The sequence below is a fragment of the Ornithorhynchus anatinus genome, chromosome 10, assembly GCF_004115215.2.
Source record: "Ornithorhynchus anatinus isolate Pmale09 chromosome 10, mOrnAna1.pri.v4, whole genome shotgun sequence".
Lineage (NCBI taxonomy): Eukaryota > Metazoa > Chordata > Mammalia > Monotremata > Ornithorhynchidae > Ornithorhynchus > Ornithorhynchus anatinus.
The window spans coordinates 6,784,939-6,812,579 of NC_041737.1; the positions used below are offsets into that span (position 1 = coordinate 6,784,939).

Below are 27,641 nucleotides of genomic sequence, written 5' to 3' on the forward strand. Positions count from 1 at the left end.
AAAAATGGGGTTTAAGACTGTGAGCCCCATGTGGGACAGAGACTGTGTCCACCCTGATTAACTTGTAACTACCCCAGTGCTTAGACAGTGCTTAGTACAGTGCTTTGCCCACAGTAAGCACTCAGTAAATAGGATTGAATGAAAAGTGCCTGAAGTTGTTGGTGTGCTGTTGAGCAGATTGTTCAGTGACTATTATGTTAAACAGTAATTGGACTTTGGATAGAAGACTGTCTTAAATGGGAGTCAATTTGGGATCCTAATCCTGCCATTTGGTTGAATCTGTTTTGCAGATGATCCCTCTAATAGTCGCACAGGTCGGGGCCCAGGTAAGAACGGCATTCTAAATTTTCCACCTGCTTGTGTGCCACAATCCCGTATATTTATTTTAGGACTATGCCTAAACAAGAACAGGGCTGAGCTACAAGGGAAAATCAAGTGTAAAGTTGAGGAAATTATTCAGCTAATTCAATTAATCAACACCATTTATTGAGCAGCTAGTGGGGGTAGAGCAAAGTCCAGACCTCCAAAAACACGTTTTTAGCTGAATTACTCAGATCACTGTAAAACATTAAGGGTCGAGTCTGAAAGATCCAGCTTGCCTAGCTTGCCCATTTCTCCAGGAATTTACCAAACCCTGCTTCATTTTGCCTTTAGCTGGGGCCCTGTAATGTGCCAAATTTTTTACCATTTTCTCTGGTGTATGAGTGAAATAATTTTCAGGGAGTTTTGTTTGTAGGTTTTTGGCAATCTTCATTAAAGCCCCTTGGAACATACTGTCCTTAGTACTCGTAGCTAGTTGTTTCGAGAGACTTTGAATTCACATGGGATCAATGCCTCATCAAATCCTAGGACATAGAGAGGATTTCTCCAGGGTTTACCCACCTCCCTTGGCTTCAGGATCTGGGCATCTCCCTGCTGGGTCCTGTTAACATCGACACCGCTTTCAATTCGGGCTGGGGGTGGTTGGAGGGGGTCTTTATATTCGTAACTCCCACTGTCCCAAACGCCCCTGATAATGAGCCCAGTGTTGGTTGCTTACTTTCCAAACTTCCTGAAGCCAGCCCTGCATATTGGTGTTATCAGGATTGACTGAACCTTGACGGGGTAGAGTTTTATTCTAGGCACTTATTATAAGTGCCTAATAGAGAGTTTTATACTAGGCACTTGGGGGACATTTAAAAGAAGTAAAGATACAATCCCTGAATTCAAGGAGCATATAGTCTAATGGGGGAGACCTTGGTGTAAATCAACAAAGATGGGTGGATGGATAGAGAGAGGGACAGATGGATAGACAGGCAGATAATTAGTGGCTTTCCATACTCAAAGATGACATCACCGATGCCGGTGAGTACTAATAGACAGTGACATCTACGATGTCTCATCAGCATGGCATCTTCATCACCATCACCACAGAACCTCGGTAGAAATCCAGGGATAGGATTAAAGTCTAAGAAAGGTTTTAAGATGTCAAAAGTCTCTTTCCTTTACCATTTTTGGAATTTTTTTGAAGCAAAACTATATTCACATTCTTCCCCATGCCCAAAATGAATTTAATAAATTGTTCTCATTTATCTGCTTTTAGGGAGCCATCCTAAGATCAGAGGAACTGGTAAATATTTCTGGTATTGTTCATTCAGGAGCATTGTCTCATCGTGACTTTATAGAGCTTAAAACTCCCACTAGGATCTGCAGTCTACAAAATGTACCATTCAGTCCTTGAGTGATCCTATCTCTGAACTGTGATTGGTTGGTTAATTATGGTATCTATTACAGGTTTCCATAAGCTCAGGCCTATGCCGTTAGGTCTGGGGCAGGCAGGGCAGACGTGGGCTTTGCTTTGATCATCTTTCTTCAGTAACGCTTCAGTGTGTTTGGCTAAATGTTACACGCTTCCGCCCGCCATTTCACTTGCAATTAGAGAAAGCTATGCTTAGAGCTTAAAGGAAGACTTGTCAAGGTCTTTGAGAAACAAAAGTCTGCCCTCTGAAGCGAAAGTCTCTCTTTTTGTCTGTCTCTCTCCTGTCTCTCTCTCTCTCTGCCCTGTCCCCCCACCCCCTTGATCTATTGCGGTCAGTGGTCCCCCAGATCTTCACTGGGCTATTCATCCAGCCTCTAGCCCCTGGAAGAATGGCCCCTATAGGTCAGGACAATCCAGAAGATCAGGACCAGGTTCTACCAACAGGACAAAGTGGCATGAGCCCTGCCACCCAGGACACCCCAGAAGACCAGCCCCCGACTGCCAGTGGCTTGCTGGATGAGTCTGAGGTCACATTACCTGCCAACCTACAAGGGGTCTCGCTGACGACTGAGGAGAGCACCACCGAGGAACCAAGGGGTGGGTTTGGCGCTCTCTCTGCCCCTGGGCACCAGAAAGTCAGCTGGGGCAGGGTGATCATAATAATAATAATTGTGGTATTTGTTAAGTGCTTATTATGTGCCAAGAACTATACTAAATGCTGGGGTGGAAACAAACAAACCAGGTTGGACACAGTCCTTGTCCCATGTGGGGCTCACAGTCTCAATCCCCATTTGACAGATGAGGGAACTGAGGCACAGAGAAGTGAAGTGACTTGCCCTAGGTCACCCAGCAGACAAGTGGTGGAGCCGGGATTAGAGCCCGTGACCTTCTGACTCCCAGGCCAGAGCTCTATTCAGTACACCATGCTGCCTCTCTGGGTGAGCAGGTGAGAGGTAGAAGACATCTGACCCAAGAGGTGGGGACCCTGATAAATCGGGATGTTGCCTTGCTCCATCCCAGAACTTTCCATTTGGCCCTGGGATCAAGGCTACTTGAAACAGAAATGGAATCTTAAGGGAGCCTTGGGAAAAGGCAGAAATCTTAGCATCTCCAACCCCGGCCACTAAAGATGGTCCTTTAATTTGGAGTGAAAACCAAATCTCAAGATCTCATGAAAAGTCTTAGACCTTTGCACAGTCCTGGAGAGTGGCATGGCTGAGGGAGGTGGTTGGATGTGTTTATATATTTGAAATTGTCTAAACACAATGCACAAGTGAAGATTACATTTACAGTGCTGCTTTATCTTCATGAAAAGTGACAATAATAATAATAATAATAATTGTGGTATTTGTTAAGTGCTTACTTTGTGCCAACCACTTTAATAAGCACTGGGGTAGCTACAAGGTAATCAGTAAGGACACAGTCCCTGTCCCACATGGGGATCACAAAGCAGGAGGGAGAATGGATTTAATCTCTGTTTTACTGCTACTACTGAAAATTGTGGTATCTGTTATGCGCTTACTATGTGTCAGGCACTGTTGTAAAAGCTGGGGTAGATACAAGATAATCAGATTGGTCACGGTCCATGTCCCACATTGGGATCACAGTCTTAATCCCCATTTTACAGATGAGATAACTCAGGCCCAGAGAAGTGAAGTGATTTGCCCAAGATCACACAGCAGGCAGGTGGTGGAGCTGGGATGAGAACCCAGGTCCTTCGGACTCCCAGGCCCATGATCTCTCCATTAGGCCATGCCGCTTCTCTTCTTTTACTGATAAAGAAACTGAGGCACAGAGAAGTTAAGTGACTTGCCCAAGGTCACAGCAGGCAAGTGGAGGAGCTGAGATTAGAGCCCAGGCCTCCTGATTCTCAGGCCACACTGTTTCTCAGGAGGCCACACGGCTTCAAAAAGGTACTTCATTTCCTTCCAGAATTGTTGTGAGATATGCAAGAGTGTCACTGACGAAGCACTCGAGTATGGAGCTTCACCTGGATATTTTTCACGGCTGATGGAATGGAATGGAATCAGCGACACTGACGAGGCTCGTGGCACTGCTAATTTTCCCTCACAGAGACCTCGGAACCTGGGAGTGTACTTTGCCCTCAAGACAGGGGAAAATAATAAATGTTTTTAAAAAAAGGATAAAATCCTTCTTCGGGCAGTGGCAACTGTGTTTTTCCCCGCTGTCTGACTCAGTCAGATGCTCAGCAATTATTGAATTTTGAATTGCCTTTATTTTCTCTTTACACACTTGTCCTCTGTTAAGTTTCATTATTATAGCCTTTACTCTCAATCATGCCTAGACAGCAGTACTAACATAACTTCCTAAGACCTGTCATACGGGTGTGATGATAAACACTGGCTTTGGACACACATTTTCATCTCTTAAATTTTTCCGTGACAGAGACTCTGTGATGGGCTTGTTCTTGAAAGCAGTGTGAACTGAGAAAGAGAGATACTTGCTTCAAAAGCGATAAAGCAGTATGACTTTAAAAAAAAACCACAAATGCATCATTTGAAAAAAGGAAGATGCTGATATAAAAGAAAGATTAAAGAACAGATACAAATTTAATGAGAAAGAACAGATACAATAAGCATGTATGGATAGGGTTGTATCTGGAAAGATAGCATACCTAAAGTGTCTGGCCTAAAATGGTTGAAACTGGATTAGGATCTCCTACTCCAGCCCTGGGATTTAAAAAAAAATTTTTTTTTTGGTTTAATTAATAGTATTTGTTAAGCACTTACTAAGTGTCAGGCTAAGTGCTAGGGTTCCTCTGCCTCTTGGGCCCAAGATCTCTAGTAGGCCACAACGCTGCTACTCACGATGGTTATTTTAAACATGTTATCAGTGGTATTTATTGAGCACTTACTATGTGGAGAGCACTGTATTAAGCTCTTGGAAGAGAACAGTACAACAGAGTTGATAGAAAGTTCACTGCCTGACTACAAACTTTGGTAAGACGGTCCTGAAAGAGAGCAGTCCATCTCGTTGCTCGTTTCATAGATTTTGTGGAGTGCATCTACAAATGGAGTACATTTGTTAAGTGCTTAACAAATACCGTTTTTAAAAAAAGTGAGCTCCGGGCGGCTAGAGTTGGTGCCTTCCTCTGATTCCTCACTGAGCCACCAAATCGGCTCATTTTTCTCTCTCTGCAGTTGGGGCTTTTTCAGGGCAGTAAATGGCACCTGGTCAGTTGCGAAGACCTGCTCCCCACGTCCCTGTCTGCCTCTCCCCCCTGTAATTGTAGTCTGCCTCACCTTGCAGAAGAGGAGAGGGGAGGACGGCCTAGTGTCTCCCCAGTCTAAATGAGGCTGATTCAGTAGCCGCACAGGCTTGGCGTCTTGTTTACGGAAACCCTTCAACAATGGAAAACGACTTCTGTCAGCTCCTGGCCTTGCTCACACATACGAGAATTGGAGGGTTGGGATTTTCATAGACAAGGGATTCTCTTGAACCACTATCTTAAGGAGCATTTTTCCAGCTTTTCTGGAATTCGTTTCAGCCAACTCAGTATTAGGTAAGTGCTGAACCTGACCAACGTGACTTGCTGTGGCCCAGGGCTCCCACTTCTGGCTGAAGGCTGCTTATACAGTAGGAGATGACAGATGCCAACACTGGGATTGGGTGTATTTTCAATCAATCAATCAGTAGTATTTATTGAGCTCTTACTGTGTGTAGAGCACTGTACCAAAAGCCTGGGAGAGTTCCATATCACAGAGTTGGTAGACACAGTCCCTGCCCAAAATGAGCTTACAGTCTGGTGGGGACTTAACATCAGTCAATGGTATTTATTGAGCACTTGCTGTGTGCAGAGCACTCTACCTAAGCGCTCTGGAGAGCATAGTGCAACAGAGTTGGTAGACTCGTTCCCCACCCACAACGAGTGTACAGTCTAGAGGGAGAGACAGCCATTAATATAAATAAATAGATAATATCCATAAGTCAGTCGATCACTCAATCCACGGTATTTATTGAGCACTTGCTTTGTGCCGAGCACTGTACTTAGGCACTTTTGGAGAGTGCAATACAACAGAATCAGTAAGACATGTGTCCCACCTACGAGGAATTTACAATCTAGATGGGGAGACAGACATTAAAATAAATTACAGATATGTACTTAAGGGCTATGGAGCTGCGGGTGGGGTGAATATCAAGTATTTAAAGAGCACAGATCCAAGTACATAGGCAAAGCAGAAGAGAGATGGAGCAGGAAAAATGAGAGCTTAGTTGGGGAAGGCAATGAGAGCTTAGTTGGGGAAGGCCTCTTGAAGGAGGTGTGATCTCAGGGCCTAAACATTCCAGGAGTTTGGAATCCCACTCTGGCTTCAGTCTCTCATCACTGGGATACCATGTTGGGTGAGGAAAGAGGTAAGGAGTTACAATCCGCACGTCTGACAGGTACCGGAGCCCTAGGCATGTGAAGGGAGAAACCTGGAGGACCAGAGATTTTGTCCATAAAACACCATCTTATCTCACCTCTCTGCTCTCCTAAGCCAGCTCAGCCTGCACACTAGCGGCCAGCTTACTCACCATGCCCCGATCTAGTCTATCTCACCACCGACCCCTTTCCCACATCCTCCCCTTAGCCTGGAACTCCCTCCCCCTCCATATACGACAGACCACCACTCTCTCTACATTCAAAACATTATTAAGGTCCCAATTTCTCCGAGAAGCTTCCCCCAATTAAACCCTCTTTTCTCCCTTCTGAGTTGTCTATGCAATTGGATCTGTGACCTTTGGCCATTTTATATTTGCCCCATCCCCAACCCCAAAGCAGTTATATACATATCATTAAATTATTTGCTATAAATTACTTACTTATTCATTTCAATGTCTGTCTTTCCCTCTGAACTGTAAGATCGTTACTGGTAGGGAATATTTCTATTAATTCTGTCGTACTGTACTCTCCTAAGCACTTAGTAAAGTGCTCTCCACGTAGAAAGTGCTCGATAAATACCATTCACTGATCGATTGATTATGATAATAACGATAACAATAATAATGACATTGATTAAGCACTTACTATGTGCCGAACTCTGGGGAAGAAACAATACAATCAGATCCCAAACAGTTTCAGTCCACACGAGACTCACAGTCTAAGTGAGAGTGAGTAGTGTTTAATCACCATTTTTGTCACTGACCCCCGAGGTCCAGAGAAGTGAAGTGACTTGCCCAAGGTCACACAGCATAAAAGCGGACGGAGCTCAGACTAGAACCCGGGTCTCCCGACTGTCAGTCCTTTGCTCTTCTCATGAGGCCACACTGTTTCTCATCGCCAGGCCACACAGTTTAGCCTGCTTGGCGGAATCACAGTTGGAGCCCGTTGGCGTGTTTTCATGGGTTTTAGAGGAGACCCATGGGATTTTGGGGGACCCGGCAAGGCCAATGGTCATAGAGCAGGAACCGAGTCCCTGAAGAACAGGACTTGATCCGTTTCCTAGCAGCCTGCTGGAGAGCTGACTACAAACTACAGGCAGCGATTGAGGCCTGAACTACAAACTGAGCGGATGGAGTTGGAATGAAGAGGGGTTGAGCTGAACGAGACTACTGCTGCTGCTCTCACTGCTATCTCTACATTCCAAGCTCTTAGTACAGTGATCTGCACATAGTAAGCGCTCAATAAATACTACTGAATGAATGAACCTCAACTGCTTCTGGGAATCGCAGCCTGGAAAATCAGGATCAACACCTCTAGGCTTCCCTCCCCAATTCCCACAGGCCACAATCCTCTTCATATTCAAAGCTCCCCACCAAAAAAAAAAGCCTTTCCTGATTCATTCCAAGCATCCGGAGCTATGTAAGCCCATCAGCCATCTCCTGCACTAATGTAATAATGATGGCATTTGTTAAGTGCTTACTATGTGACGAGGACTGTACTGAGCACTGGGGTAGATTCAAAATTATCAGATTGGACACATATCCTGTTCCATATGTGGATCACAGTCTAAGTGGAAGGATGAACAGGAACTGAATGCCCGTTTTTACAGATGAGGAAAATGAGGCACAGAGAAGTGGAGTGATTTACCCAAGGTCACCCAGCAGACGAATTGCGGAGCCGGGATTAGAACCCAGGTCATCTGACTCCCAGGCCTTCGCTGCAGGGTCAAGATAGGACTACAGAGAGGTTTGGAAAGCAGATCGGACTCGTCGCCTCCAGCATGTTCTAGGTGAAATGAACAGCAGCAGGATACACAAACAGCTGACCTGAACAGGAAAAACCATAAAGAGAGAGAGGACAGAAGAAATGCTTAAAGACACAAAAAAGCCAGACTCTGATGTCGTGGGATAGCAGCGGACAAGTGGGAGGCAGAGATGGTCAGAAGGCAGGTCAGGCTGACCTTCGACGAACTGAAATAATCGATATGGAGTAAGGACTCTGAGAAAATTGGGTCACAGAGGGCGAGAAACTATAAGCCACAGCGATTGGCGGTAACCTGCTCAACGGTTTGACCGTCAGCATAAGAAACTGTCCTGGAAACCAGGAGGCGTATGGGTCGGGAAGAGATGCCCCTTTTGAAGGAGGCAAATCACGTCACAAAAATATGGCTTTCCTAGAATCCTTAAGATATGCTTTAGCCTTGCAAATGGTTTCCAGACTGTGGGATTTTCCGATCCAGTAGGTCTGGTAGACACCTCACACTCTGACCCCCGTCATTACATGACCAATAGCCCTTCCTTGGATGTGCTGAGCTGTGTTGAGGTTGCGGGCTGGAACGTTGTAGTTACAGTGATGATGAAGGCTCTCAGGATGTTTCAGCCAGAGTCTTGTTCTCCACGGGCGAGGTCGGGCCTTGTTTGAACAGGGTTCATGCCCCTTGGAAGTGCACTGGTTGTCTCGCCACCGAGACTTTGATTCTTTGTGTCTGTTATTATAATAAAATGGAAAAATCATGGAGGTGGGAGGCTTGAGAGGAGCTAGAAAGGCCCATTAAAATCCACCTAGCTGAGGCAAAGAAGGCAATAGAGGCTTCTCTGATGGCGAAGGTTTGCACCCTGTGATCTGGGGCATTTCTGGTTCTAGTCGGTTCTTGTTTAGATCGCTTACCCAAAAATCCACTCCCCCACTTGCCCTCGCCCTCAACTGCAGGCTGGGTTTGGGAGCGGGGGCTATAGGTTACTGCCAAGGCTCTGGGTCTTCACTTTCTGATCTGTCATCACTCCGTATTCACCTACTCACTCACACACTTTTTTTTATTCGTTAAGTGCTTACACTGTGTGCCGGGCCTGCTCTAAGCCCTGGGGTAGATATAAGGCGATTGGGCTGGACACAGTCCCTGTCTCATATGGGGCCCATTTTACAGATGAGGCACCTGAGGCACAGAGAAGTGAAGTGACTTGCCCAAGGTCAGATAGCACATAAGTGGCAGAGTCAGGACTAAAACCCTCTCAGACCCTTGCTCGATCCACTAGTAATAATAATTATGGTACTTGTTTAGCACTGTTCTAAGCACTGAAGTAGATATACATTAATCAGGGGCCTGAGAGTCTGAAGACTCTACTCCTACCTCCACCACTTGTCTGCTCTGTGACCTTGGGTAAGTCACTTAACCTCTCTGTGCCTCAATTTTCTCAATTGTAAAATGGTGATTCTGTATTTGTTCTCTCTCTTATTTAAACAGTGAGCCCCATGTGGATCTGTGTCTGACCTAATTACCTTGTACTTACCCCAGTGCTTAGTTCAGTGCTTGACACATAATAAGCACTTAGCAAACATTATTATTACTTTAAATAATAATTATTATTGAGAGCTCCGTGCATCTCGGTCAGCTGCAGCCAAGAAAGCTGCATCTGGATTTCTCTAGAACGGTGGTTTGGCCAGCACAGAGTGAGAATGAGAAGATCTTAAACCAAATTCTCCCAAGTCTTTCCAATGTAGAAACGAACTGCAGGTGAGACTGGCTACAGGAGCACTTGGGCCAGAATACCCTGAAAGGACAGATGACGGAGTAGGGATGAAGATAAAGAACATTGTACTCATCCCTCCATGACTGAACTCTCCCGACTTACTAGCAACCTTACGAGGATGGGGCTGACAAGTTAAGAAGCAGCATGGTATAGTCGATAGAGCCTGGGCCTGGAAGTCAGGAGGTCATGGGTTCTAATCCTGGCTCCACAGCTTGCCTGATGTGTGGCCCTGCGCGTCATTTTACTTCTGTGTGCCTCGGTTACCTCATCGGTAAAATGGGGATTGAGACTGTGAGCCCTACTTGGGACAAGGACTGGCTCCATTCCAATTTACCTGTATCCACCCCTGTTCTTAGGACAGTGCCGGGCACATGGTAAGTGCTTAACAAATACCACTATTACTATTATTAAGAAGGAAAAAGGGGGGGAAAGGGTTGCCTTTTTTGGTTACAGGTTCTTCAGAAGGAACAAGTCAGTCAGTCAATCATATTTATTGAGCACCTATTGTGTGCAGAGCACTGTACTAAACACTTGGGAGGGTACAATATAACAATAAACAGAAACATCCCCTGCCCACAACAAGCTTACAGTCTAGAGTTCTCTGACTCTCTAACCCATGCTCTTTCCACTAGGCCACATGCAGTTATCTACATCCACAGAAAAAGTGGACTATTGGTAGGCCTCTTCTAATACCACATAGCCACTGGGACCACAGGGGAAGGAATTTGTGTGTGGTGGGTTATGGGCAGGTTATTTTCCAAAGAGGGGAGGAAATGGTTGAGCTTTAGCTAAAGGGAGGTGGCTCGGGGGGGGGGGGGCTCTTCCTTCCCCTCCCCCGCCCACTTGTCTACAGACCTGCAGGTCCACCAAGCGCCCCCATTGCCCACCCTGACCCCTGAGGCTTCAAGGACCACCCATCCTTGGCCGAGGGATAGAAAGGGAGCACGGCAGAGAGGCCAGGACTCTCCAGCCAAACCTGGCAAATGTGCACTTTTAGGATGGGGAGAGGGGGCGAGTCAGGAGGGGAGCCCAATCCTGGCTAAGACGTACCACCCACCACCCCCCAGGCTGTGAATAAAGGGGCGCCCCAGTCTTTTGGGCTGACTGGGCTGGAAAGCTCCCCAGCCCACCTTTGAGATGGTCCTTTCTGTCTGCAGACATCACCCTTCACCAGAAGACAAGTTTAGTCAGGGAGAGGGCTCATTTCCCACCTCCATTATCGAGTACACTCGGTAATGCCAAACCAGCTGGACTTCACAGTGCTTCGCATGTCGCCCGCAGGGAGAGACCTTCCATGACCCCCGGCCCGGCCTTCCCTCTCCAGACCACTCAGAAAATCTCATCCCGGGGCAGCGATCTTGGGGGGCACTCTCTGAGACCATCTGGCCACCGGCCAGACCTTGGAAGCAAAGCATTTCTCAAGAAAAATTCCCAGAGAGGGCTAAGCCAGGCCTTGGGGGAGCATCAGGGTCTTGCATTTAGAGCAAAACCAGCAGGGAATCAGGGCTGGAAAACACGTTTGTGGCGTTCCCCTAATAGCAGGGAGAGAGGGCCTAGGCCAGACCCATAATTATACTGGCTGCGGAGGACCCAGTGAGGGTCTGTTGCTCCATCCCATAATTTACTCACAAACACGCGCGCGCGCACACACACACACATCCATTTCTCCCTCTGCAGCTTCAAGAAACCAAACACGTTTTAAAGTCCTCTCAGAGACACCCAAAACTAAACTCGGAGTGGATCGCGGCCCATTTTGGGCAGGAGCGATCTCTGGTCCGGGAGAGTAAATGATTTTAGAAATCTAGGTAAAGTGCTCTTTCTTTCCATTATCAGAAGTCTCCCTGTCGGGCCAGTGGTGAATGACAATCATTCCCAACTCTACCCAAGATCCACGGGAGGAGAGAGAGAAAAGACTGGGAAAAAATGAAGATAAAATTATGGAAGGCCTGAATACCAAATGCAGTTCTTCCCTGTTGGCCTTAGGAAGGATAAAGCCAGGAGGCTGTGAGCTCGAGTGGAAAAAGCCCAGAACTAGAAAGCAGGAGACCTGACCTGATCCCAGCTCTGCCACTGGCCTGCTGTGTGACCATGGGCAGGTGCCTCCGTTTCCCTTTCTGTAAAGTGGCAAGTAAATATTTATTCTTCCACTCCCTGCTGGGTCTTCCTGGCACTTGGATTTGCCCCCTTTATTCACCTCTCCCTCAGCCCCACACCACTTACCTATAAATCCGTAATTCACCTATTTATATTAACGTCTCCCTCTCTAGACTGCAGGCTCACTGTTGGTAGAGAACGTGTCCACCAACTCTGTTATATTGTACTCTCTCAAGTACTTTAGAACACACTCTATACACAGTAAGTGCTCAATAAAACGACTGATTGATTGGTTAGAGGCTGTTTTCCCCCTTTCTTAGATTGTGAATCCCATGCAGGCATGGATCAGTGGAGAGAGCCCGGGCTTGGGAGTCAGAGGTCATGGGTTCAAATCCCTGCTCTGCCACTTGTCAGCTGTGTGTCTGTGGGCAAGTCACTTAACTTCTCTGTGCCTCAGTTCCCTCATCGTAAAATGGGGATGAAGACTGTGAGCCTCACATGGGACAACCTGATTACCCTGTATCTCCCCCAGCGCTTTGAACAGTGCTCTGCACATAGTAAGCACTTAACAAATACCAACATTATTATTATTATTATCTGATTCTTTTTCAATCTATCCCAGAATTTAGCACAACATTAGTGGATAGAGCAGGGGCCTGGGAGTCAGAAAGCCTTGGGTTCTAATTGTGGCTCCACCACTTGTCTGCTGTATGACCTTGGGCAAGTCACTTCACTTCTCCTTTTGATTCCCAGGCCCGTGTTCTCTCTACTAGGCCATGCTGCTTCTTCTTATCACATGCTCCTTCTGGGCAGGGAGCCTATGTACCAACTCTATGTTGGCCTCTCCCAAGCGCTTAGTACAGTGTTCTGCGCACTGTAAGCACTCAATAAATACCGCTGATAGTTTGATGGACACGCTGCCTATTCCTCCATCTCTCCATTTAAGAGGTTCATTTCTCTCTGCCTGGTTTTCCTCCGGACAGGAGGTACAACCAAGGAGCCACGAAGCCGTTGATGCTCAAGTGGTTCTGTTTCCGCTGACGAGCTGATGTTGTTGGTTTCTGGGGGGAGAGGGATCCTTCCATTTCTGGGGTTTTGGTCCCTCTGATTTTGACAGGTTAATTACACCTCCACGGCCTCCAGGCTGCCCACAGTGGGTAGGACTGAAAATTAAATATGATGTGCTTTTCTCCTTAAGGGTTGAGACCTGTAAATTCCAGAGACTGCTGACTTGGATCCGCTCTCCCAGAGGACTGTGGGGGTCTGTCTGCCTCCCAGGCATTGTCTGAAGGGGGAATGTTCAATTAACTAGGGGGCACACAGGTTCAGACTAAATAAAAAGGCACGTAAGACTGTGGTGTACACACGTATACATGAATTTACACACGTGCTGCAGCTGTCAGAGACAGAATTCCAGAATTCCAGAATTCCACTAGCACCATGGCTTAGTGGATAGAGCCGGGGCCCGGGAGGCAGAAGCTCATGGTTTCTAACCCCGGCTCTGCCACATGTCTGCTGTGTGACCTTGGGCAAATCACTTCACTTCTCTGGGCCTCAGTTACCTCATCTGTAAAATAGGATTTAAGACTGTTAACCCTATGTGGGACAGGGACTGTGGTCCAACCCAATTTGCTTAGTACAGTGCCTAGCACAGAGTAAATACCATTATTATCTTTTTTATTATTATTATTATCATTGTTATTATTATTCCAGTGACCCTTTGGGGTACAAGAAACTGATACTGCGTGCGTTACATCGAGCACATTGTGTAACATGATAGCCCCATAAGAAACATTTTGCAGAAGGCTATCCAAACCCACGTGATCTTTGAGATTTCTTTCGGGAGTACTCCTGTCCTCCTCAATTGCTCCAGAGTCACTGTGTTCTCCTCTAATCACAGAGTTGCTTCCAAACTATGAAATTTGGTGGCAGGAGCTAAGGCAGAGGGAGATTGGGAGCCGGAAATTAAAATACACAGACACAGAGGCATCTGGGATAGTTATCCCTCTGGGTAGAGGACAGACCAGTTGAAAACCAGGCTGTCCAGTATAAAACTGGTTGACTGGCACCCTAGCCAAAAACACATCATTTCATTCACACCAGAAGTTCTCATCGAAGACCTAGAGTGAGCCATTTCAGAAACCACTAAAACAGAAAGAGGAGAAAGAAGAGACGGGGAGGAGGAAGAGAGGGAAGAAAAAGAGGGGAAGGAGGGGAGAAGAAGGAGGAAGACAGAGAAGAAGTTGAGGAGAAGGGAGGGGAGGAAAAGAAAAGGAAGATAAGGAAGAGGAAGTGAGGGGGAAGGTACTTAGTACAGTGGCTGGCACATAGAAAGCACTTAATCCCATTAAAAAAAAGAAGTCTGAGAAGCCTGGGTAATTCCTATTCCACACCTCGTCTTCCTCCTTGTCGTTCTCCTCCTTCTTCTCCTCAATCTCCTCCTCTTCCTCTTCCTCTGTGCTGCCAGTTCCTGCCATTTTCAGTAGAGCTGAGAGATTTCCACCTTGACCTAAAGCAGAACTCTACTGGCGGCCGCCTCAGTCCATTCAAGTGGGTGAGATTGAACCAGCAAAATAATGATTGTCCTGCCTATGGCGGGCTCTCTGATCCTCAACTTCAAAAGGGGATCCGGCCTTTCCAACTGAGGAGAGCACTTCAATCCTCAAGACAGCTGAGGCAACACAGGCTTCTCTTGACCCCCTTGCCAATCCTTGGGGTTCAAGCATGGCAGGCCGATTCCCCAAAAGCAACAAGCTGACATTCCAGATGGCCTCCTCAGCCCTGGATTCCCAGGATCTCACTCTCTAGACTGTAAGATCACTATGAGGAGGGAACATGTCTGCTAATTCTGCTGTATTGTACTCTCCCAAACACTTAGTACAGTGCTCTGCACATAGTAAGCGCTCAATAAATACCATTGATTGATTGCACTTAGTACTGTGCTCTGCACATAGTAAGCGCTCAATCAATACCATTGATTGATTGAAGAGCCACAATCAAAAAATATAAAGTAGACTAGGCCATATAGTCTTCAAACTGTAAGCTCCTTGGGTGCAAAGAACATGTCTCTCAAATCTATTGTATTCTACTCCCCCAAATGCTTAGTACAATGCTTTGCATATAGTTCGGGTTCAATAAATACCATTGATTGATTGATTAATTGATATGGCTTTGGGCATTATCATACCCTAGGGATTTGCCTCTCTGGAAGGAATCTATAACCAATCAATCTACTGCTTGCAGAACACTGTATAAAACACTTGGGAAATTAGAATACAGTAGAGTTGGTAGACAAAATCCCTGCTCTCGAGGAGTTTCCAATGTAGCGGGGAGACAGAAGCAAAATAAATTACAGGGAGGAAGAGGAGAAGGAAGAGAATGGAAAGATCGTTATGTGGATGAATCGGTGCTTAATTAGAGAGCGAAAAAGTCAGCAGAAACAGAAGCGGTACAGCTGGCTGAGTTGGGAGGTTATGACCTGAGGAGATGAAAAATCAATCAAAGAAAGCCTCCTGATGGGTAAGGGATTTCAGGAGGGCTTTGAAAATAGGAAGGATTGTGGTCCGAAAGATTTGGAGGGGGAGGAAATCCCATCCAGGGGAAACGGTGCAAGCAAAGGCATCAGAGGTGAGAGAGTCCAGAATTTGGCCCAGTGAGAAAAGGTGAGTTGGGGAGGAACTAAGAGCGCAAACTAGGGTGTAGTGGAAGAAAACAGTGGACAAATAATAGGAGAGCCCTGATTGAGTGCCTTAAAGCCAATCTAGAGAGGTTTCTTGCTTGATAACGGCCAACCATCAGAGATTTTTTGGAAGTAGAGCGACGTGGGCAGAATGGCATTTTAGAAAATGTTCTGGGCAGCAGAGTGGAGTGTGGACTGGAGAGGGGAGAGGCAGGATATGTTTATAATGAATCACTTTTATAAATGTAGGGCTCTACTTTGGACAACCATCTCGACCTCGCCTTCCTCGTCGCTATGTTCAAACCCCACAAAGTATTGGTCGATCAATTAATCATTTGCATTTCCTGAGCACTTACAAGTTAATACAAGCTAATCGGGTTGGACACAGTCCCTGTCCTCAACAGATAGCAGCAATGCCAGGAGCTGATGGAAAAAGTGTCTGTTTTCTATCCTCTGCTTCTCTCCTTTCCATCTCTTCTCTCCCGTCCCCCACCGGGCTGCTGCTTTTCATCTCTCTGGAAACAGGAGAGCGAGGATGGGTGCGTGTGGGATGCCGATCCTCACTCACATAGGCCTTAATACAGCGCTCAAGCACTTAGGATAATGCTCGGGCAACCTAGCACGGTGTTCGAGGGCTTAGTACAGTGTCCAAGCGCTTCGTGCCGTGATCAAGAACTTAGTACCGTGTTCTGCACACAGTTAGCCCCAGATAAATACGATCGATTGAGGGGGGACCAGTGGAAGTGTAATGTTTGAGGGCTGAGATTGGCGGGGGATGTGATGGGGTATCTGGTGATGGGAGGAAACTTCAGAGGAAATCTTGAGATCACAGGGCCCCCTCTACTCTGTAAGCTTCTTTCGGGTAGGTAATGTGTCTAACAACTCTGTCATATTGTACTCTCCTAAGAGCTTAAGCGTATTGTTTGCACACGGTAAGCACGGTAAGATTGATCAATTGACCACCGGGGTATAGCTGAGAAGCAGCGTGCTGCAGTGGATAGAGCACGGGCCTGGAAGTCAGAAGGTCGTGAGTTCTCATCCCAGCTCCGCCACTTGTCTGCTGTGTGACCTTGGGTAAGTCACTTCAGTTCTCTGGGCCTCAGTTACCACATGTGTAAAATGGGGATTGAGACTGTGAGCCCCATGCGGGATAGGGCCTGTATCCAAACCTATTTGCTTGTATCCACCCCAGCGCTTAATCAGTGCTTGGCATGTAGTAAGCGCCCAACGGTGCCAAACACTTAGTACAGTGCTTTGCACACAGTAAGCACTTCGTTAATGTGATTGAATGAACAAATGCCACAATTATTATGATTAATCTAGAAAAGGTGGGCATCCGTGGCAGCCCCCTCACCATCCACGGCCTTGGCCTAGTCCTGGCTCAGCAACTTTCACTTAAAACACAACTCTGTCAACTAGTGTGGCTTAGGGGAAAGAGCAGGGGTTGTGGGTTTGAATCCCAGCTCTGCCACTTGTCATCTATGTGACTTTGGGCAAGTCACTTATCTTCTCTGTGATTCAGTTACCTCATCTGTAAACTGGGGATGAAGACTGTGAGCCCCACGTGGGACAACCTGATAACCTTGTATCTATCCCAGTGCTTAGAACAGTGCTTGGCACATAGTAAGCGCTTAACAAATACCATCGTTATTAACCTACAACCCACTCTCCTCATCCCCCACCTATAGGTAAATGGGCAGCTTCCAACGTGGCCTGTTCCAACCAACTCCACAGGCTTCCTCCCAGCCATTTCATCCAAATGACCATAAACGGGGCCAGGAGCTTATGTCTGTTGTTCTTTAGCCTTCCTTCTCGCAAACAACCTCCACCAATATATCCAAGGGCCCTTCATGGCAATTAAAAATAATGAGACTGTAGGAGCCGGGATGGATGAAGGGGTGTGGGTGCTAATTGCTGGAGGCCTCTTGCCCCGCCCTCTTTAAGTTGATTGGAGGATCGACACTTTAAATGAAGGTTCCCATTCCAGCCCAGGAGAAAGAGAGATACCCAGAAAAACGTAGACCTTCCTTTCTTAGCGAAGTTTTGGCTGGTCTCCCCAGGCTCTGGAAACACGGTGCAAGTCAGCGGTAAAGGTAAAATGTATTCTGTTGGGATGCGTGCTGGGGAATGGCCAATCGCTCTGTATTTCTACTCTCTATCCCAGAGAAATGACTCGACCAAGGTCACACGGCAGACAAGTGGAGGAGCCGGGATTAGAACGCAGGTCCTTCTGATTCCCAGGCCCGGGCTCTATCCACTAGGGAATGCTGCTTCTCCCAAAGTTCTCGAAAGAAGAGTCAGGTCAGCTGTGGCTCTACACAGGTTGGTTGGCTGTTGAAACAGCGTGATCTAGTGGAAAGAGCTCCAGCCTGGGAGTCAGGAGACCTGGGCTCTAATCACGGCTCCACCACTAGGCAAGTCATTCGAGTCCTTTAGTTCCTCTGTTGCTCAGTTTCCTCACTTGTAAAACGGGGCTTAAATTCCAGTCCTCCCCTTAAACTGGAACTGGAAGTCCCACGTAAAACAAAAACTGTGTCTAATCTGTTTGCATCCACCCTTGAGCTTGGCACAGGGTAAGTGCCTAACCAACGGCACAGTTGTCAATAATTCTTTTGTATTCCATTGTATTTTTTTTTTACCCTACTTTTTCTCCTGGTTGGAAGCATTGTCAGCTGCTAAGAGGATGTCAATAGGTCTGGATTTTAATCACAGAATGAAAATGTTTTAAAGGTCACATCAGAGTAGCCCAGATTTCTCACTGATTATCAAATGAAGATTTAACTATTTTATGAGGTGTTTGATAAATTGAAGTGTTGTGATGCAGCAGGGTGTGGACGTTGGTGCTATTGATGAGTAACATAAAATGTTGAATTTAAGAAGTCCAAATTACATTGTCTTCAAATCTCATCTCATGACCCATTTTCTGTTTCAGGTCCTACTCTTAAAATGGAGAATTTGGTTCTAATCCTGTCCCTCTTTGGCACAAGTTTTGCCATACCGGTAAATCTGATTCTTGCTACTCAGGGGAAAGATTTCTTCAGCTTTCTGAGTGGGGTGTGTTCCCCAGGAACTGAGCAATTTAAGTAGCCATCCAAACCGTGGTCTTTTGCGAATGATTTTGACCACCAGGGCAGAGTTCAGATGTATCCTCACCTTCCTCAAAAATAGTCACTGAAAAATAGCTCCGGGGAGAAAAATCTGTACAAATAACCGTGGCACCCAAAGGTGAAAGCTGGGCAAAGCTTTGGTGACATCAACACTGGCACAATTCAGGGTTTGCCTGATGGACTAATGTAATCACTTGATGCCACTTGAAAAGGGGTAGGACTCAGGCATCTTCTACCTACTTCTGACCACGGTAGACAAGACCCAGGATGGCCTGGGAACAAATGAATCGATCCCATTGGAATGACACCCTTCCAGTCATCTCCTTCTTAGCTTCTTTCCCCGGCAAAGGATGAATCAGCTTGACTCTATTTGGTTTCTCCAATGCCCATCTCCTTTGGAAGAAAGGGAATCCCAGAACTGGAAAGTGCTCTGAAGAGTCACTAGTTTTGTCATAGGATTAGCAAATGGTCGCCTGAGGTCCACTGATAAACGTCAGTTTATCAATCAGTAACATATATGGAGTGCTCTGATGAAGTGCCTCTTGAGGAAGTCCTGATGTTTCTTTGTTTCCTTGTAGGTCTTTCTGCAGCCGGGTGGACCTCCTGGCATGGGCAGTCTGAGCCTGGAGGTATTTTTTTATTATAATAATCATAATAATAATGGTGTTTATGCCATGCACTATACTAAGCCCTGGGGTAGGTACAAGTTAATCACGTCAGATACACTTTCTGTTCCTCATCAGGCTCACAGTCTAAGTAGGAGGGAGAACAGATGCGGAATCCCCATTTTACAGATGAGGAAACAGGCACAGAGAAGTTAATTGACTTGACCAAGGTCACACAGCAGACCCGTGGCAGAGCCGGGATTAGAACTCAGGTCCCCTGACTCCCAAGCCCGTGCTCTTTCCACTAGGTCACCCTGCTTCTGATCGTTTGAGTGTATGAGCAATTCTCCTATGCCCTTCTCTGTGGAAGAGAATGGCCACCATTTTGAACCACGTCTTCCATTAGAATTGCAGTCAATCCTGTGGGGCCCTCACATTCAGTAGTTTACTTTGCCTGGAAATTGGTTTGTTCTTGTGTCCTGAATGTTCTGGGGCAGATTAACCAACCCCAACTTCCAGTTCTACTATAATTCAAAGTCTTTAACCCATAAGGCCTTTTCTTCGTGAGAACTAAAGCAATACCAACAACCAGTCAGAAAGAAGAGAGAATGTTTGGTGGGATCGTCCTTCTGCAAGGATTAAGAGGCAAATTTTCTTAATCGCCTAGTCATGTAAAGGATACATTTTCATTACATTCTCAATGCAAAATTTCATTTGACCTCTAAAGAAGACCCATAATGAGATCTTTTTCGTGTTGGCAAGCGTACACAATCCTTTTAGACAATCTACCGCTTCTTATTGCAAAGATTGAATATAAACCATTTAGATGGATATTCTACTCTGCAAGAAATAGTTCAAGTTTTTAGCTGGATAAATTGCATCATCAAAGTCGGCCCTGCAGAGGTTCAAAAAACTATCAAATTACAGGGTAGCTAGTCCACCAGATGTTTTCCACTCATTTTCACACTCACGGGAGATTTAGCAGCAACAATCCATCTAATACCCGGAGCACTGACATCCTGAAGCAGACAATTAGTTCTGAGAGATATTTTATGCAAGAACCTACTGGCTTTTGGCCACTCTGAAATACCAATCATAGCCTGAGATGTTTTCAACTTCCTTTCCCAGCTGAAATAAGGAAGGGTAGAAATGCATCTGGGGGCAGAAAGTGTATTAATCTGCCTAATGGTAAGGAAGCAGCGTGGCTCAGTGGAAAGAGCACGGGCTTTGGAGTCAGGGCTCATGAGTTCGAATCCCAGCTCTGCCACTTGTCGGCTGTGTGACTGTGGGCAAGTCACTTAACTTCTCCGTGCCTCAGTTCCCTCATCTGTAAAATGGGGATTAAGACTGTGAGCCCCACGTGGGACAACCTGATTCCCCTATGTCTACCCCAGCGCTTAGAACAGTGCTCGGCACATAGTAAGCGCTTAACAAATACCAACATTATTATTTCTAGGAATACATTCTTGTGACCCACAGGTATAGTTTCACTGAATGCAATCCCATGAGCAATCTTCTCCCAATAAAAGAACTCTGGGCAATGATTTGAGGGGAGGTTCCAGCATGTTTTTTTTTTTTCAGCACTTAGTACAGTGCCTGACACATAGTAAGTGCTTAACAAATTCCGTAATTATTATTATTACTGTTATAGTACTTAAGCACTTAGGTGCCAAGCACTGTACTAAAAATTGGGGTAGATGCCAGATACAAGCACTTAAGAGCAATTTCTTAATATCTGTCTCCCCCACCAGACTGCAAGGTCCTTTAGGGCAGGGATTGTGGTCAACCAACTGTACACTGTACTCTCCCAAGTGCTTAGCACACTGCTCTGCACAGAGAAAGCACTCGATAAATACCACTGATTGATTGTAAATAATACTGTGCCTGGCCAGCATAGCATTTCAGCTAGCCTTGTTACACTCAGGCTTGTGTAGTTCTTGTTCTGCTAAAATTAATTATTTTCCTGTAGTTTAGAATGGAGAGAGATGATTGTAGGTGGGGGAGGGTGGGGGCGACCATAGGGGAAAGAGAACCCGTGATGGATAACTCTAACCCTCTCTCCTCTTGGTAGACAATGAGACACCTGGGCAATTTGAACTTGCTTCCACAGGTAATGTTTCTTCTAATGTCTGTCTTCCCTTCTATGATGATGTCGTTGATGATGGTATTTGTTAAGTGCTTATTATGTGCTAAGCACTGTTTGATGTGCTGGGGTAGATACAAGGAAATCAGGTTGTCCCACGTGAGGTTCACAGTCTTAATCCCCATTTGACAGACGAGGCAAGTGAGGCACAAAGAGGTTAAGTGACTTGCCCAAAGTCACACAGCTGATAAGCGGCAGAGCTGGGATTAGAATCCACGACCTCTGAGTCCTAAACCTGTGCTCTTTCCACTAAGCCGTGCTGCTTCTGTAGACTGTAAGCTCTTTATGGGCAGAGAATGTGTCTGCTAATTCTATTGTACTGTAATCCCCCAAGATCTAGGTACAGTGCTCTGCACATAGTAACCACTTGCTTTGATGTCTTTCTCCCTGCTTCTAGAGTGTGAGCCCGTTGTGGGTGGGGATTGTCTCTATTTGTTGCCAAATTGTACTTCCCAAGCGCTTAGTACGCTGCTCTGCCCTCAATAAATATGATTGAATGAATGAATAAATACCACTAAAGGATTGACTGATTGACTGATTTTGATTTTGACTGTTGTAACATTGGTAGTTTTCACAGAAGTAGTGGTGATGGGGGCGTTAGATGTTTATCGGACATACTGTTGGAGGGAGGGGACTAAAAATAATAAGAAGAATTACGGTATTTGTTAAGCGCTTACTAGGTGCCAGGCACTGTACTAAGAGCTGGGGTGGATACAAGTGAATCGGGTTGGACGCAGTCCCTGTCCCACATGGGGCTCACAGTCTCAATCCCCATTTTACAGATGGGGTAACTGAGTCACAAAGAAGTTAAATGATTTGCCCAAGTTCACAAGGCAGACAAGTGGTGGAGTCGGGATTAGAACCCTGCCCAAACCGATTGATGTCCCAAATTCTCAACTGCTTAATACAGTGCTCTGCCCACAGTAGATGCTTGATAAATACCACCGATCGATTGAACTGGTGGTAACCAGCCACTTTTAGCTTTTCTGCAAATGCCACTATCAGGCATGGGGATACTGCGGGCAGGGAACGTGTCTGCTTTCTCCATTGTTTTGCACTCTCCTGAACGCTTAGTACAGTGTTCTTGCTCGTAGTAAGCGCTCAACCACTGACTGACTGACCGACTGACTGATTATAGCCGCTACTCCCCACCTACACAGTCCTCCCGCCACTCCATAAAGAATTGCTCTCAGCCACTGTAGAAGTTCGATTCGTGTTCTGTTGCTCCTTCAGTTCTCTAGATTTGGTTTTGGAAAGCAGTTTAATTCTTTATGGATGCATGGATTCCTCCCCCCACACTCCAACTACCCATGGCTGTCACCAAGAGACCAGGAGACACAACAGGTGAGCTCTGCTTTGATTCTACACAGTTGGGTTTTTTTATTATTATTTGTTAAGCGCTATGTGCCAGGCACTGTACTAAAGCTGGAGTAGATATAAACTAATAAGGTTGGACACCATCCATGTCTCACATGGGACTCATAGTCTTAATCCCCTTTTTACAGATGAGGTAACTGAGCAACAGGGAAGATATTAATAATAATAATAATTATGGCATTTGTTAAGTGCTTACTATGTGGCAGGCATTGTACAAAGCACTGGGGTGGATACAGGCAAATCGGGCTGGACTCAGTTCCTGTCCCATGAGGGCCTCACCATCTCAATCCCCATTTTGCAGATGAGGTGACCGAGGCCCAGAGAAGTTAGGTGACTCACCAAGGTCATACAGCAGACAAGTGGCGGAGCCGGGATTAGAACGCAGGTCCTCTGACTCCCAGGCCCGGGCTCTTTCCAATAGGCCACACTGCTTCTTACTGAAACTCTAAGCCATCAGCTGCCAAACCCAGCAGTGGGGAGGAGGTCTCCTTCAGCTTTATTCCTCCCACAGTTTGGGGTGACATTTCGTTTCCCCATCTTCACGAGCCCCCGCCTTCTGCCTCCCCTCACCCCCACCATTTTTCTGTCTCCAGTACGAATACGCGTTGCCGGTGCATCCGCCTCCCCGGCCGTCCCAGCGGACCCTCCAGCCCCAGCAGCCGAAGCAGAATGCGTTCCTCCCTCCCACCGTGGCACCTTCCGCCCAGGGCCCGCCTGCCCAGAACGGGGATCCTCAACCTCCGATCCTCCACCTGCAGCCTCCCCTGCAGCAGGAGGAGAAACCCTCCGTTCAAGAGCAGGTGGCCCCACCCAAAAGACCCCCAAAGCCAGAGGTCACTTCATTATCTTTTACGTCGCCCTGGGGTTTTCACCCCCATTTTGAGGGAGAACCCCATCTCGGAGCTACAGCCAAACATTTTAGCAGTACCTAGCCACTGCGTACCTGGCCCCCAAAAGAAAATTCATGCAGCCTGTATCCTGCCCAGTAGGGACCACTATTTGGGAAAGCCACTGATGCCCTGCCCACCCATACCAGGCATCTAAATGTGATATTGTAGCTTTTTAGTGCCAGGGATTGATGGGCAACCACGACTGGCAACCTTCTCCCTGCTGCCCCATCAGCAGGGGACAGTAGCACGCGGGTGACTTTGAACCAGGAATAGCAGCCACTCTTGCACTCTGGCCATCTCTTGCGCTCAATTCTGTTGCTGAGGTGAGAGAGTTGAGCCAGAGATTGTCCTAGTCCAGATTTTCATTTATCTAGCAGGAGGAACGAAGGGGGAAACTGAAAGCATCTTCTCATCATGCAACTAGTCTGCCATTTCTCTGGTACCAATGTTTTAAGGAGAGAGGTCAGTAGGCACTACTTTATTATATTCAGATGTACCCGCAGGAGACCAAGGGAAACAAAATGGTGGAAGTCCAAAAAGAGAAAGTAAGATAAATATCCAAGGCTGGAGAGTTACAGGGACCGGAGGAAGAATGGAAATTAAGCCAGTTACTTAGAATATGTCCCAGAGTTGGAGCGGTGGAGTGGGGAAAGATTCAAGCAAGCAGTCAACTATCTTTGCCAGTAATTTATACATGTGACCTTGATCACTCTCCCCCTCTGTCTTCCCCGCCTCCCCACCCTGGTCTGAGCAACTCATTAGGGAGTAAATACCCTCGCTAGACACTTTGGAGAATCAGTGAAGTTTCATTTGTAACATCCCTGAAATTATTTTGAAAATAGAATTTCTCTAAATAGAAAACTATTCCACAGAAACAATATGGGTTGCTTTTTCTTGATGTTTTATATTAATTCTTACTCAAATCTAAAAACCTTTAAAATTATAACTAAGCCAATTCACTGGATGATACTGTCCACATTAAGGACAAAAAAATTGGTCAAAAAAAAATCTGCATTCCATCCCAAAGTTTGGAAGGCGCATTTACTTTATTTTCTATTTACCTTAGAGTTTTTTAAGATGTCACTGTGGTTATGTAATATTGACATTTGTTTACAATACAGTTACCCGCACTGGATTTTACGGTTCAACTGAGACAGTCAGTGAGTACAGCTTTTAATTGTGCAGTTGGCAGTCAACTAAAGTCAAAGATTGATCTCTAAAAGAGTCTATTCTTCCTACAAGAATATGACCTCAAAAGATAACAATCCTTCACTTGTAGTTTAGGACATGGTCAATTTTAGGTGTTTTAATTACCAAGTGATTGTTTTCAATATAAATATTTTGGAAAATGTGTTTCTTATGAATGTTGGCATTAGCTAAGGGGTGTGTCAAAATAATCCATTTTTCTGTTTTTCACCATCTGAAGATATTCCCAATTGCCCAAAAATTAATATCTCAAGGACCCAGGCAAAAGGCTGAACAATCTCCAGTAAGTTTCTTCCACTTCACTTCCTAATTCCAATTTACTTGAGTATTCTTGACCTGGAAATTCCTTTTTTTTTTTTAAACCAATCATTTCATTTCTATCTAGCTTTACCCGGAATTGGTTTACGTGCCATTTGGAGCAAATCAACAGGTAAGTTCATGTTATAAGAACATGCTATAATTAATCTTTCGACTGGGTCTCCACCCCCTAAAAGGAAATGGTAAAAGGAAATAGAGAGTAGAGAATTCTGACACCTACACCCAAAGCTGTTATGGAGGAAGAAAGAAACAAAAAGGTTTCCTTCCTCTTGGCCTGAACAGAGAGGTTAATTTCATCAGATCACAGCTCAGTTATCTTCTAGAAACACTGTCTTTATGTAGAAGTTTAAAATCAAATTTAACGTCAATAGACCGGAAGCTGGTGTGGAAGCCTAGTGCCGGGTTGACCTGCTTCTTCTTTCTACCCAGAATGCCGCCCCTGCGAGACTTGGCAAAGTGAGCTCTGAAGAAATGCCGGTGAGTATTAGAAATAGTATTTTTTAAGCGCTTACTGTGTGCAGAGCACTGTACAAAGATCTTGGAAAAAATACACAGCTGGGAATTAGACATGGTCCCGGGCCCTTGAGCAGGGTGGTGGGGGCTCACAAGCCAAGAGCAGGTCCTGGTGGATAGGGCACGGGCCTGGGAGTCAGAAAGACCTGGGTCCTGATCCCGGCTCTGCCACTTGTCTGCTTTGTGACCTTGGGCAAGTCGCTTAAATTTTCTGTGCCTCAGTTACCTCATCTGTAAAATGGGGATTAAGAGTGTGAGCCCCATGGGAGACAGGGACTGTGCCCAACCTGTTTAGCTTGTATTTTGCCCCAGCACTTTGAACAGTACTGGATACATGGTAAGCACTTAAATACCACAGTTATTATTATTGTCGTGATTATTATTATTAAGAGTTTAAGTGGGAGAAGGGTTTGGAGACAGAAACATCTGGAGTGATTAAAACACACCCCAGACAAATAGACAAGCGTACAAGAGTCGACCCCTCTTCTTCTTCTCTAAACAACAGCAAGATGAACCCAGGTCCTGAATCTCTGACCACAGACGATGGCCACAACCGGCCGCTAAGTCACAGAGCGCTGGTCCTGCCTCGCCCCACATCACGTATCTATTATAGCAACAGCTGGGCAAAGTCAAGGTTAACTTAGTCCTGCCATATCCTGGGGAAGACAGGACTTGAGTTCAGAACTTCATTTGGGAGAATCGTTCATTCATTCAGCCAGCCAGCCATCAATTTATTCATTCATCCAATAATCAATCCATTCGTTCATCCCTTCGTTTAGCCATTCATTCACTCATTTATTCATTAATCCGCTCCATTGGTTTACTCGTTTCTTCATCCGATAGCATGTATTAAGTGCAAAACACTGTCCTTGCCCTGGGGAAAAAAAACATAAGTCTGGGAATTAGAGACAGTCGCTAGCCCCCAAGGGACTCACAGTCTAAGGGTAAGGTTGGGGAGAGGGGACCAGCGACAAATGCATAAAGAAGGATAAAATTGAAAAGCAGAAAAGCTATAAAAGGCCAGGACAACGTTAAGCACAAAAGGAGTTATAGTACGCCGTGGCTAGTGAAGCAGGATAACAGACTCCTCCTAACTCAGAATCCAGTGGCTCAGTTGGCCACCAGACACACTGCTGAGATTTCGGAAGCTCCTGCATCTTCAGACCCTCTTTGAAAGAGAAGCGGTGGTCCATTAACCCTCAGGTGACATTAAGAGGAAGGATCTTGTCATTTAAGCAGTGTGGCCTAGTGGAGAAAGCACGGACCTGGGAGTCAGAAGCCCTGGGTTCTAAACACGGGTTCTCCACTTACCTGCTGTACGACCTTGGGCTATTCACTTAACTTTTCTGGACCTCAGTTCCCTCTTCTGCAAAATGGGGATTCAATACCTGTTCTCCCACCTATCCCGAGTGTAAGTCCCATATGGGACCTGATTACCTTGTATCTACCCCAGTGCTTAGTATAGCGCTTGGCACACAGTAAATGCTCAACAAATACTACAATTATTATTAAGCCACACCTAAGCAGAGAGCAGAGTTGTTGGTACACTATAGTTCTCCATTTAATGTACTCCCTTCTCACCACCCTGTGTGGAAGTGTCTGATGACTCCCCTGGCAAAACATACTAGAAAACAGTAAAAAGTCAAAGGGATGTTTCCCAATTAACTAGCCAGAATAATTTTAACCAATTTTATGATCATCAATAAACTTAGAGATCAGAGTTATTTTACTAACCCCATCCACAGCAAATCATTTTTTTTTAATCTCGAATCAGATTTGAGTTCTTCTTTCCTGCCAAAGGGCAAACAGAAGCAGAAATTCAGTGTGAAACAGACAACCGTAAAAGAAATTAAAAGAGGACATCCTGTTTACACGGGACTCACCTTATGGGACAAACTAGGCTCTTGGTTAAGATGTCCATTCTGTTAGGACAAAAATATAATTTTAATGACATTGGCTTTGGTGCCCATTAGTTTCCCAGCATGGATAAGTGCTCTAAAAACCCAGCAAGTCCCTGCCACCCCAGATTGAAAGAGACTCTACAAAAATAAAAACCATCT

At 45.9% G+C, this 27,641-nt stretch overlaps 1 protein-coding gene across 10 annotated transcripts in view; it reads left to right on the forward strand.

Annotated features, from left to right (window-relative positions):
* Positions 1-240: 240 nt before the first annotated feature.
* LOC100081544 (ameloblastin) overlaps positions 241-27,641 on the forward strand; it is a 28,972-nt gene continuing 1,571 nt past the window's right edge. The window contains exons 1-11 of one of the 10 annotated variants that reach the window (XM_007669199.2): positions 279-326; positions 2,075-2,335; positions 18,355-18,422; positions 19,108-19,158; positions 21,206-21,244; positions 22,511-22,621; positions 23,248-23,487; positions 24,666-24,704; positions 24,971-25,033; positions 25,136-25,180; positions 25,498-25,545. In XM_007669199.2, coding sequence (XP_007667389.2) covers positions 2,128-2,335; positions 18,355-18,422; positions 19,108-19,158; positions 21,206-21,244; positions 22,511-22,621; positions 23,248-23,487; positions 24,666-24,704; positions 24,971-25,033; positions 25,136-25,180; positions 25,498-25,545 — 912 coding nt within the window. In that variant the 5' untranslated portion in view covers positions 279-326; positions 2,075-2,127. Of the gene's footprint in view, positions 327-1,566; positions 1,610-2,074; positions 2,336-16,463; positions 16,497-17,663; positions 17,745-18,354; positions 18,423-19,107; positions 19,159-21,205; positions 21,245-22,510; positions 22,622-23,247; positions 23,488-24,665; positions 24,705-24,970; positions 25,034-25,135; positions 25,181-25,497; positions 25,546-27,641 lie in introns of those variants that run through there. The other 9 variants (XM_029074279.1, XM_039913355.1, XM_007669202.2 and 6 more) reach the window with 9 other exon arrangements.